The 13,026-nt window shown below is 43.3% G+C and overlaps 1 protein-coding gene across 6 annotated transcripts in view; it reads right to left on the minus strand.

Annotated features, from left to right (window-relative positions):
- Positions 1-13,026, minus strand: part of mmp17a (matrix metallopeptidase 17a) — an 85,855-nt gene that overhangs the window by 27,751 nt on the left and 45,078 nt on the right. For all 6 annotated transcript variants that reach the window (XM_061801970.1, XM_061801971.1, XM_061801975.1 and 3 more), the window contains 2 exons: positions 11,513-11,645; positions 10,762-10,897 (listed from right to left, as the gene is read on the minus strand). In XM_061801970.1, the coding sequence (XP_061657954.1) occupies positions 10,762-10,897; positions 11,513-11,645 (269 nt within the window). The remainder of the gene's footprint in view (positions 1-10,761; positions 10,898-11,512; positions 11,646-13,026) is intronic.

A 13,026-nucleotide genomic window follows, 5' to 3' on the forward strand; every position in this document is an offset into this window, starting at 1 on the left:
TTCATCCCCATCATTTCAAATCTTTCTCAGATGCTTCCAAACTCTTTAATCTTTCATCTTTTAATATTGACCTGCCAATGTTTTCGACATGACTCGATTAGTCCAGCTAGTTGATACGCTCGATTAGCAAACGTGTCAACACGTGATAAAGCACACGGACAGTGTTAGTTACTACGAGCTCAGAAGCACGAGGGAGGCTTGAAAAATGAGCCGCACCTCATTGGTATTCATGCATAAAGCCACCCCAAAACACGATCAGATTCTCTGGTGGAATTTTCATACTTTTCCATACGCAGATGTGCCCACACGGAGCAGATTTATTCACACCGTGAGCAGAATCGCCCCTGACTGTTGCTCCCCACTTTTCCAAGGTCGTTACAAATTGCTTATCCTCGACAGACAATTCACCTGCTTATTAAAGCTAATTCGGAAGAACAAGGGCGGGTGATTGCGTTCCGTGTGTAAATAAAAAGATATGTGTATCCAAATTGGGCGTGCTGGCTCGGGGGAGAGCGCCGGGGGGGGAGGCAATCGCGGTAAGGTCGGCCAAGGTCAGAAACCTTGCTGTCCTGCATCTGGGATGACGTGCGAAGTCCCAGGCAAATGTTTGTGTTTACATTTGGCGACTGTGGACGCATAACAAACGAGGCAGGTGTTATTTCTCTGCCTGATCAAAATTGGATTTACCTGATGGACCTGAAGCGGGGATTGCGTCAGTTTGTAAATTTCACATTTTCAATTATTGATAAGATTTTAATCTTGCGAGTCCACCACAGATTTGCTATGTTTTTTTTCCCCCATGGAACTTGCCCTAATTAAGTCTGCACCGCTGTGCTCATTTTCTCGTTTCTTAATCACAAAAAAAAGACTTCAACATTAAAAAACTTTATTCTGGCTACGCAGTTATACACAACATTATTTTCTTATCTTTCGAGATACCCTACTACTACTGATGAGGACGGCCCAAGCGAAGTTTCAAATCCAGAAAACAGACACGCTAACCACGACATGACTGTCCTGCCCACTCTAAGGCCATCTTTGGATTTTATGTTATGCGATTATGCGACATAAATCATTAGTCCATTTCATGAATAATAATGCATATCTGCACATACAATATTTATTATTCATGAACAGCTGCCACATATTCTCTTCCACTGTGTATTTATCTCCTTCTCACGGCTCGGTGTTGTAAATATGTTCATGTCTGGTTGTTTGCAACCGCCATGGCTTTCGCGTGGCCCCTCCGCGATGTGAATGCCAACGGTTGTCTCTCTCTATATGTGGACTGTGATTGATTAGCGACAAGAACAGGGTGTAGTCTGCCTTTTGCCTGAAGTCAACTGGGATAGGCAACATTAATTGGACATTCTAAATTGCCCCAAGGTGTGATCGTGAGTGCGACTGTTTATCTCTATGTGCCCTGCGATTGGCTGGCAACCAGTTCAGTGTTTCCCCTGCCTCCTGCCCGTTGACAGTTGGGGCACCCCCCAGGCAGCTCAAAACACTGTCCTTCGAACCGCCACGGGCTGCCACAAACTGGCTTCCATCGATCACCGACACACCGAGTCGAAACTCCTTCCGGTACGCGAGCACAATGTGATCCTCACGAAACAATACGGGCTTCAGTGGTACCTCGCCGGACATCCTAATCACGAGATGACAAGCCAAGAAGCGTGTCCCAGAGCGTTGCACAAAACCGCCCGAGATATCGAGGCATCGATCGAGTAGTACATTCATCGGCCGTCTGTTGATGCAGAGAGATGCAGACAAAAGACGTGGCCTCTCGGCAATCCATCACACCGCCGTAGCCGACGGAATCACCGGCTATAAACCCACCTCCAGTAGCCGAATCCGAAAGACAACTCACGCGGCCCGTGAGATCGACGCCATCGCAAGTCCGTTGGGGCTGGTGTTACAAGCTCAACAACTATCAGCATCAACTCGACAACAACAACGTCCATAAATGGCCATTGTGTGACGTTGCCCCCCCACGATACACATCATCTCTTCAACTGTGCTCAAAAACTGACCACGCTGACGGTGGAATATCTGTGGAGCCCCCCGGCCAATGTGGCTCGTTTCTGGACCTTGATAGGAAATAACGACCGTCGTACTTCGCTACAACAACAACATGGGCTCCAGCACTTCCCGCGACCCTTGAGAGGATAAGCGGCTAAGACAATGGATGGATGTTATAAAAAGTGTAAGTCACACAAAAATACAAATTCAAACCACAGTCGTGCATGCTGTTGCATAAGACTTCTGCAACTTCAACGCAAAGGACAACTAAAGGAGTATCTTTTCCTGGCTTTGTGTGTGTGTGTGAGTGTGTTTGGGATAAGAAAATCACGAGAACCGTCGAAATGAAAATTCAAGGTAGCAGCAGAATGGTGACAAAAACAATATCTTGGCTTCCCAAAAAGCTGCGGCAGGTGGAAAAAAGACAGAACGTTGAGTATGGTCATCAAAGAGCTGTTTGGAAGATTGCACTGGTTAACAGGCTAATTGGGTACTGGTGGGGGCCATGATTGGGTATAAAAGGAGTTATTCACAAACAAAGATGGTGCAAAGTTCACCTTTTTGTGAACAAGTGTGTGAGAAAATAGTCCAACAGTTTAAGAACAAAGTTATAAAAAAAATTCAATTTTTAATTATGTTTAACACAACGTCCCAGCTTCGTTGCAATTGGGTTTGCATATCAAAACCGTGTTTGACCATCTTTTGAGATTATACTGTGTCCCACCTGAATGGTTGTATATGTATATCAAAATAAATATCTAGAAAACTAGATCAAAACAATTAACATTTGTCCATTTTTTGAAGAATTATTCAGTCTGGCAAAGTGTTTATTGTGAAGTGAGTTGAGTTTGGTACCATGATGCAGTGCTCATATCTTAAGCGTTTGGTTACAATTAAAAGCTAAAAAAAAAAAAAAAAAATGGCGCAGCTGCTTGTATAAACAAAAAAAAAACATTCAAAAAAAAAGCTTGAAAATGTTTGACATTTTCGTCAACCTTAACCACACTGGTGTCCTTATTCATGCTGACACTGTTGACGAAGAGAGCTCATTGTAGGTGAGCTGGGTAGAATTTGTGCGCTTCCTAGTTCCAAATCAGTTGCTAAATGTGCATGGCTTGACAAAAATTTGCGACTGCACCAAAAACAGCGTGTTCCAGATTCCAGAGACTTGTGTTTGCTTTCCTCAGAGTTAACACTGCAGTCATGCTGTCGATGTACAATCGGCAATACATACATCCATCATGACATGCCTGCCAAATCGATGCCCCACATTCAACATGGACACCACGTTGGCATGAGAGGCACGTCTTTTGCAATTTGATCTATTTTTATTTATTTTTTTAATCCAAGCCCCGTTCTCTAACTGCATTGCGCCACAGTGCTAAGTAAACAACAGCAGCCAGCGCTGGAACTTACAGATTTTGTCAAAGGTGTAGAAAGTGACAAATGGAAACTATTTTTGGACATATTGTTCAGTCATTATATCAGTCTGTTATATCGGCGTGGCTCTGCAGTAAAATGTGGCGCCGCAAAATATTGCCTCTCAATTAGAACACCAAGGATTATTCACCCCCCCCCCCCCCCCCCCACCCCCACCCCCGTCGCAGCGAGTTCATATGTCAGTCGCCACCTGTGTGGGAATGAGGAAATCCCATGCAAGCAGAGGAAATACGTGAAAACTCAACACACGAATGCCAGAGCCGAGATTTGAACCTGGAACCGGTAGCCTGCTGACGTTCGTCCACTTCGTGGCCCTCAAATCAACACGCCATGGATAAAATGCACATAACATCAGTCCCAACATCAGCATCAAACTTTTTGACTCCACTTTATAATACCCCAGAGATACAAATTTAAAGCCGACGAACACCCTGCCAGATTCTGGTGCCTGATCAAGCTGTTGGCTGTGCGATCACAACATAAATGTTTACTTTCTGGAGATTTTTGTGAGCATGACACACAAGCAGCGGGAAAGTAATACGCCTGCGAGCCTATAAAGTTGGAGGGTGAACCAAAAGTGCATGTGTAAGAGGTTTGCAATGCCGTTCGAAGCCCAGTGGCTGTTTAACGGGAACAGAGCTTCCTGAGCGTGCATCATTGACTCACAGATAAATACCTGAGAACACGGCGTGCTGTCTGACTAGTCCATATCAATCCAATATAATACAGGCATAAAGAAATGCTTACATCAACAAACACACACACGCTATTGAACAAGCAAGTCCAGGACCGATCGTGCATCGTTTGCTCGCACAGAAGAGGAAACAAGACAGGCATTGTTGCAAACTGATGAGAAGCAAACCGGGCAGAGTCGTTAAACAACATGAGGCTTAATGTCACAACAATAATTCTGGTTCCATCAGGAACTATCTTTATCATTTCAAAACCTTATAATAATAGTGTTATTCATGTTGCACGAAATTGTATTTATGCACGTGGTAGAAAACCATTCAACATTGTGTATTCTCATCTATGAGAACAGGATGAAACTTAAGGATGCCTGTGAACATCATACAGGGTAAATTATGTTTCTTTTTCAATGTTTCAGACAATTTTAGAGAAAAGCTATAATTAGCTCTTGTGCAAGCATAGCGTGTTGCGATGCAGCGGAAGCGCCAAAGTTAAATGCGATCCAATCCATGTTGGGTGTGCTCGCACTCGTGTATGGCTACAGTATCAAGAGAAAGCAAGAAATTATATATTAAGACTAGATGGGGAAAAAAATGCTAATTCTTTGAAGACTGATAACAATAATTGAAATAACAGAACGCTGTTGCTAAAATTAGTGCATGTCTGTCAAAAAAGTGAAATAAAATGTCATTAAATTTAGCCTATCCATGCGAATTACTGACGTTACAGTTGGTGGCCCTTCAATGTCTGAGTTTTATTTAACTTTTAAGGTATGTTTTCCAAGAAATGTCAAAATATTAAAACAGGATATATCTAAGCCTTAGCGCTATGATTAGTTCAGGATATAGACTGATTTTGCCCAAAGTCAGCCGAAGTAGGCTCAGGCTCCAGGATAAGGAGTATTAAAAATGGATTGATGGATGGACGAAGGCCTTATTAAAGAGAAATAGTGCGTGTGTGCGTGTGTTTGTGTGTGTCCTTCTTGCTCCCTGATATATGTCTTAAAGAGTTAAGGAGCGAGCAAGCTAGTTTTTTTGCAACGATAAAAGACCACAGCCTAAAAATGCAGCTGGGGCCCCCATGTCAACTTGCCGGCTGCACCTCGGAAAAAAAGAAAAAGCGTTAAGCCCTGTTCAAGTTAGATACAATTAACTTGGCAATTAACCCTGGAGCAGCTATTTGCATCTCCCCTGCGACCCAGAGGCTAACAGGCTGGAACTGCTCGTACTAGTCCAAACAGAAAATTGACTTTCTTCATTGTACATCTCTTTTCTGTACCACTGGTCTTCATTCAGGTCATGGCTGACTTTGAGCAAGGGGCGGAGTGCAACTTGCACTTGTTGCTCGCTGACTGCAGGGCAAATGTAGACAACTAATCAGACTCACGTTGCCACCTTTGGAAAAGTTAGTTTTCAATGAACCCAACACTGATGTTTTGGGTATCCAGAGAAAAGCGCAAATGTGCCATCAAGTGGAGTAGATTTGGTGACAGGTGGCGTCCATACAGATTTCGCGGGACATAAGTTTGTAAACAAAGGCCCCCGGAGCCTCTGAGTAGTCAGACTCTGCGTCATTCCCGTCCGGAGAACCATCTGAATATTCAACATTATTGACAGCCACAGGTTCAAATCTGTATGGACGTATTCCTCCGTCTTCCCGATGAACCGGTACTTCTATTTCTTCATCAGATGAGGATGAATCCGAGAAATCAGCGCTTACAATAACTGTGTAGGAACGTAACCGAGCCTCAGGTTGAGCACATGTCACGTCACATCCGCGCACATAGGCCAAAATGTCAACAACTGGGAACATTCAAAATACGTTGGGCGCGGGAATCCCCTTTCCATCTCGCTTTCCTCCCCCTCGTCAAGGGGGGTGGTCGGCAGTCGGAGGTGCTGGGGCTGGATCGGGGAGCCCCGCCTCCGGCGCGGGATCCGTCCTGCCTCCCCCGCCATCTTCCTGGGTAAGCGAAGTCGGCAAGTCGGATTTGTAACTTCAGGGCAAGAATTAGCTCTACCGCTTTTGTCCGCAAGACGGCGATTTGCTGGTGAAATGACATTCACAATGCGGGGGGAAAGACACCCCCAAGCCGGCTGGCTGGGCCCCGGTTGGGCTGGAATTGCTGATATAAACAAGCTTAAATGATATCTGATGAAAATTTCAAAGTTACAGTAACAATGAAAAAACCTATCTGATTGTTATTTTCAATTCCTAAATGACCTCATACCTATACTATAATACCTTAGTTTTCCATAAGACAGGATGGATTACTTTTCCAAACACACCTTGAAGCATTTGGCTTTCCTTGTCTCAACATGCAGCTGAGAGATTAGACCTCCATCTTTATCCATCCTTTCGAGATTGGTTTGGCCCCTCTGGGCTGTGTGCCCACTGCAGACAACGCTATACGGTTATTAAGCGTACAGAACAACATACTGTACATGTTACCGCTCGCATTTTAAAATGCGCCCTCATACTCTCTGTTAATGATTGCGCGCACACTGTAAATTCTTCTGGGAACACCGAAAATTCAAAGGAACGAATAATAAGTTCTGCCTGTCTTCCCCCGTCGAGCCAACAAAGAAAATGATGCTAATGCATCTTGCTTCTCTCAAATCCTGCGTCGCCGACTGACATCTGACGACTCCAGTCGCAATTTGAGACCAAGTACAAGTGTGAAGAATCCTCGGGACTGTTACAATTATTATTTTTTTTTATGACTGATCCCTTTCATCATAGAATCAACTGATTGCCATCAGTGAACAATGCAGAAAAAAACTCCAACATAGCCAAGATCCACCTGACCGGCTTCATATTAGGAAATCTATATATGTTCAAGTTATACCAACCTTAACCTTTTGTGGAAGTGTACTAGCAAAAAAAGTTAATCTTCATATATGATTTCTTAATGCTTCTCAACATAACAGCACCATAACCTTTGTTTTTTTTTAAACATGCGGAAATGCACACTATTACATAACTGATCACGAAGCTTTCTTTATAAGGCTTTCTGCATTGGACTTTCCAGAAGCAGTAGAAATAAACACCATTTTCCCACCTTATTTGTTTTCCACGACCAAATACACACCTCATCCCGAGGCAATACCGCACTCAGCTGAACTAAGAAGACGAGCTGCCAGCTGCACACCGAAATTCAGGTAACAGAACAAACAAAATGGAATGGTTGTTATTGTTACTAGTGAAATCAATTATCTATTTTTTTTCCCAGCGAAATGCTGCATCTGACAACAAAACAAAACTGCAAAAAAAAAAAAAAAAAAACCCTCAAGGCTTTTGCAGGCTATTTAGCTAGTAATAGAAACAAAGCAGCAAAACCACAGTGCCAAACCACATTATGGAGTCACAAAACACCACAACAGCCAGCGCACAACGAGAGAACAGCAAAGTGTGAATAACAGCGCTATGACTGTTCAATGACGCGTCTCGTGGAAGAATAAATTTTGAACGCGCGCTTAACTAAGGAAACATCAAGATAGAGGACTCTCAAAGTGATTTCCATGCATCCTTCTGGGGATGAGATATCGCGACAGAATTTCATGGCAATCTTTCCAATAGCTGGAGCGATATTTTAGAACAACAGACAGCCGGGAATGTGAGGACATACATTGTCAACATGATCTTCCCTTCTGCATATTTGTGGCAGAAACATTAAGGATGAGACATTTTAGCTCAGACCAAAGTCCTGATACATACTAATGATTGATGAAAAACCCTGTGGTGAGAAAATAAATGTCTCCTAAGTTTGAAAAACATAACAAAAGCTACTTTATACAAATGAGGTTTCAAAAATGATGAAAATTCAGGTCATTATTAAACATTGTGGTTGTGACCCCTAACTCGTGACTCTGTGACCACATCCCCCCACTCAATTGTCAATCAAATATGACTTCTTTGAGCTGGAAAAAAGGACTGTCTGACTACTGTCATTCATATGACTAAATTGTAGCTATGTGTTGGAGTCATGAAATTATACGAGTTGATTAAAGCTTCCAGTGTGTGTCAAAAGAATTTAAAGTGGAGGTGGGACTGCATCAAGGATCCGCACTGAGCCCCTTCCTGTTTTCGGAAGTAATGGTTAGGGTGACAGACGAGGTTAGACTGGAATTCCCTTGGACCATGATGTTAACAGATGATATAGGGACCTGCAGTGAAAGCAGGGAGGAGGCGAAGGAACAATTAGAAAGATGGTGGCACGCACTGGAAAGGAGAGGAATGAAGATTAGCTGAAGTAAAACAGAATATATTGTGCATGAATGTGAGGGGCGGTGGAGGAAGTGTGAAGCTCCAGGTAGAAGAGATAGTGAGGGTGGATGACTTCAAATACTTGGGGTTACAAATACAGAGCAATGGAAAGTGTGGTAAGGAAGTGAAGAAACGGGACCAAGCGGGGTGGAACAGTTGGCGGAAGGTGTCTGGTGTTCATTGTGACAGAAGAGTCTCCGCTAGGATGTAGGGAAGTTTATAAAACAGTGGTGAGGCCAGCCATGATGTACGGATTAGAGACGGTGGCACTGAAGAAACAACAGGAAGCAGAACTGGAGGGACCAGAAATGAAGATTTTGAGGTTCTCGCTTGGAGTGAGCAGGTTGGATAGGATTAGAAATGAGCTCATTAGAGGGACAGCCAAAGTTGGATGTTTTGGAGACAAGGTTAGAGAGAGCAGACTTCGATGGTTTGGACGTGTCCAGAGGTGAGAGAGTGTGGATATTGGTAGAAGGGTGCTGAGGATGGAGCTGCCAGGCAAAAGAGCGAGAGGAAGACCAAAGAAAAGGTTGATGGATGTTGTGAGAGAGGACGTGAGGACAGTGGATGTTAGAGGGAAAGATGCACGAGATAAGCTCAGATGGAAAAAGATGACACGCTGTGCTGACCCCAAACGGGACAAGCCGAAAGCAAAAGAAGAAGAAGATTAAAGGTTCCAGTGGCTGGAATAAAGAATATCCCACCGGCCAATACTTGTGGAGGTTTTCTACGGCACAACGAGGTGTTCCAAAGCAGACAGGTCAATGCGAATCCCCTGCTCGCACTCCCTTTTTTAAAAAAAAAATAATCTCGCTCTTCCACTTTCTTTCTGTGACATATTTTTACCTATGAAGTATGGCATAACTGGCAACAAGTTGGGCGACATAAGGGTAAAGCCATCGGCAGCCTGAAGTCTGATGACTGTGGAGGGATTAGTGGACTGTTTTGCTTCGGTTGACATGCTTATCCGTGACCTCATCATCCCACAGAACTGCTAGACCAGTGTTTTTGACCAGGACACAGAGTGACATCGATTTTATGTGAGGAGAGCTGTATGCTGCCTTAGCAGATTGATAGTTATGCCCGTAGTGAGGCTGAAAGAGCCTAAATTCATGTGCAGCGGCAAGACCGTCAGAATAAGGCTAAGGGCTGATAAACCCTGATCTGACTCTCTAGGCTGGATGGGGACGGCTGCCTTAGCTATTGAAAAGCACGACATCATGCCAACGCAATCTCACCAATGAATAAGACACAGCACATTACAGCGGATTTACAATGACTGTCAACAACAATCTCTTGTAATCAATCAAGCAACTACGGTTTCCTGGTACATCCCAAAAACATGAATAGTAGGTTACCGTAATTTTGCGCCTACAGAGCACACCTGGTTACAAGCCTCACAGAGTACATTTCTAAAGGAAATACTGTTTAGTACATACATACGCTGCAGCTGTGTAAAAGCCGCAAATGCCCACATTGAAACCTGCATTGAAACACGAGATACAAAGAAAGACGGTACACAGAAAGAGTTTAATGCTAGTGCTGCGCTAACGCGAACAGGGTCGGTTAAAATAAAACTTACCGATAAATATCACTGAGACGCGCCAGTAACACAGCAGCAACACACTAGCACAGCGCTAACACGACCGGTAAAAGTCACTTCCTCGGCACATATATCCCACCAGACTCATTCGTTCCTTTTCCGCGAGCGCCAACTTGTGGCCGTTAGAAAAAAAGGCACAAATTAGCTGCATCCCCACATAAATCGCAGGGTTGAAAGCGTGTGAAAAAAGTTGCGGCTCGTAGGCCAGAAATTACGGTATATGAAAACTCTGTGAGTGCAAATGGTTATGTGCCCTGCGATTGACTGGTGACCAGTTCAGGGTGTGCCCTACCTCTTGCCTGAAGATAGCTGGGATTGGCTCCAGCATGCCCAAAACACCAGTGAGGATAAGCAGTAAGGAAAACGGATGGATGGATTTTTATACACAGAAGCATTAGAAAGCGGAGTAATGCGCAGTGTTTCTTAAATGTCTGGCAAGCTTGTATTACAACTTCCCTTAAGCAAACATTGATCCTAAAATCAATAGATTTAGGCAAAAGATTTCCCCAATTAAGAGTCATCCAGTGCAGCCACAGTAAGGAAGGACATATCGAAAATGTGACTTGTTTGAGAATTAACTCTCCACTGCACTCATGTGATTAGCGAGCCTATAAACAGTCTCGGACTGTACTTGGAAGAATCAATGGAATTAAATAGGCTATTCAGTCAAATTCTTGTCATGTTTGAGCACGGTTTTGAACTCACTCCGAGGGTTTTATTTCATGCTGTCAACAGTTTAATACCTCCAAGACAGATGCCTCTTCGTCCATTTGTTCTGAGCGTTCAGGCTGCGTTTCCTGCGGCCCATTGTCCCCTCGCCCACAGGTACGTCAGGCAGAGAACACCTGGGGGTTTTCATTAGTCCCAATGTGGCTTGATCTGGGAAGAGACAAAAGCGTTGAACACGACCCAATTTGAGCTGTTAAAATATATCAATTTAAACCCTCTGATGGATGGAGTATATCCCACCGGGTCATCGCAGCAGTGAGAGGTGCTCGTCAACGCTAGCTAACAGGCTACTCTTGTTCCTCTCGGCTAGCGGTGAAAGTGAGTTCAACAAAACTAAGAGATTTTCCTTGACATGTTTCTATAAATACACGCCTCGTTTGCTAATTTTCTGTCCAAGCTGTAATTTATGCACCGACCTTCATTTTGAGTTTTTTTTCAATGGTGTGAAAAAAAAGAAAAACCTTGAAAAAAATCTACTAAATGATTATATTCCAGATTGGCTAGCTCTGTTGAACCTACATTTATGCATGTATGATGGAAAAGTGGTGTGGATGAAAGACTATGACTAAGTACAGTGTGCATGCAGGTGTATGAAGATTTATCGCCTAACGTTTGTGAAAGAGCAGGATGTGCACTTATCATTCTTACACTGTCACAATGTTTTATTCAACTCGGTGCAATCTCAGCCGAGATTATAAATTTGAATTCAACACCCATTGACACATGCTGTACTCATGCAGAAAACAGAAACAAACGTGCAGGTACCGAACACTCCGGTCTCCTTCAGGCCGCCGAACTTCTGCATGGCTTTGATGGCCTTCGTCAGGGCCTCCTTGGTCTGAAGCTGCCCGGTCACAGGGTCCCCCGGTGGGAGGTAACCAAACTTGCTCAACCAGTCCTGGACGAAAAAGGGGAGACACAGAGGTCATAATGTATTGTAAATACATATATGTTTGGAGAAATGATGTACACAAGTTTATACAGAAAATGAACAGGTTATTTAAATAGACATTTCTTCATCTTATCATTTTTTTTCCCCCGCTGATCGGTGATCGGACCCAAAACTCCTGATGATGTATAAAGCCTTCTAAAGACAAGCAAAAAAGCATTACATCAGAGCTAAATAGTAGCCTAGCATCAAGCCTCCATTTAGTCATTCAGAAATGTGCATAAATGAGAAAACTTCAGCGTTAACAAAAGAATAATAAAACCAGGTTCTACAGTGAATCCACATCGGATTTTAGATGGACTGTTCGTTGGTCCAAGACCACTCCCCCACAAAGTTGTTGTAAACCAGGAGTGCTCAATGTGTCAATCGCGATTAACCAGTCGACAGCATGCCCACACAAAAAAAAGATGCCAGCCATTGTTCCCTCGAAACTGCACGCATGCGCAGTTGTGCACCGCTGATGCAGTCTCTTCGCAGAGATTCTGTGTAGCGTGCAAAAAAAAAAAAAAAAAAAAAGTATAACATACAGCTATTCAGTTTGTGGCATTTCGCAATGTGATTCAATGAGTGAGGGATGACTGGTTGTTACATTTAATGGCACAATTCACGTACGTACTGTAAAAAATAAAAAGAAAAAGCCACTGGTTTCTTTTAGACAGCACACGGAACTTTCTTAACAATGACCGCTACTCCGCCACACTTTCTTTTTCCTAGTTTACCTTACACACTCTTAAAGGCGTACATTCATAATTATAAATGTTACATCACTTACGGAGCCCATCAATGTGTTTTATAATGACAGCGTTCACCACTGCTGCTTGAGTGAGCAACACAGTCTGGGCAATGTAGACCAAAGACGAGCAAGACATGCTGTTTATGTTTACTTTCAATTTTAATGGAGAAAGTTAAAGAAGAAATGCTGTCGAAGTATGTGAATAATCTAAGAAAAAGTGGTTAAACTAGACGAGATTTTCTCTTTTCCGAGTAGGAAAGGTCTGGTCTCAACCCAAAGTAGAAAGTGCAGGATGAGATGGTGTGTAATTTTAAAATTCCACCTTGGCACAGACCTGATCCAGGATGAAAGCACAGACAATACAGTGCTCAAAAAGTGAATTCTGTATTTTAAATATATATATTTAGATACAGTATATCACATAACATTAATAACATAACATTGGGACCATCATCATCACCACCACGCCCTATGGTAGCTCGCGAGATGCTAGCTGCTTGAAAAGTAGATCTTGGGGTAAAAAAGTCTGGGCACCCCTGTTGTAAACTATTAAAACACTTTATGCATACCCGTTATCCTGCTGCACTTACTAATGAA

The sequence above is a fragment of the Syngnathoides biaculeatus genome, chromosome 17, assembly GCF_019802595.1.
Source record: "Syngnathoides biaculeatus isolate LvHL_M chromosome 17, ASM1980259v1, whole genome shotgun sequence".
Lineage (NCBI taxonomy): Eukaryota > Metazoa > Chordata > Actinopteri > Syngnathiformes > Syngnathidae > Syngnathoides > Syngnathoides biaculeatus.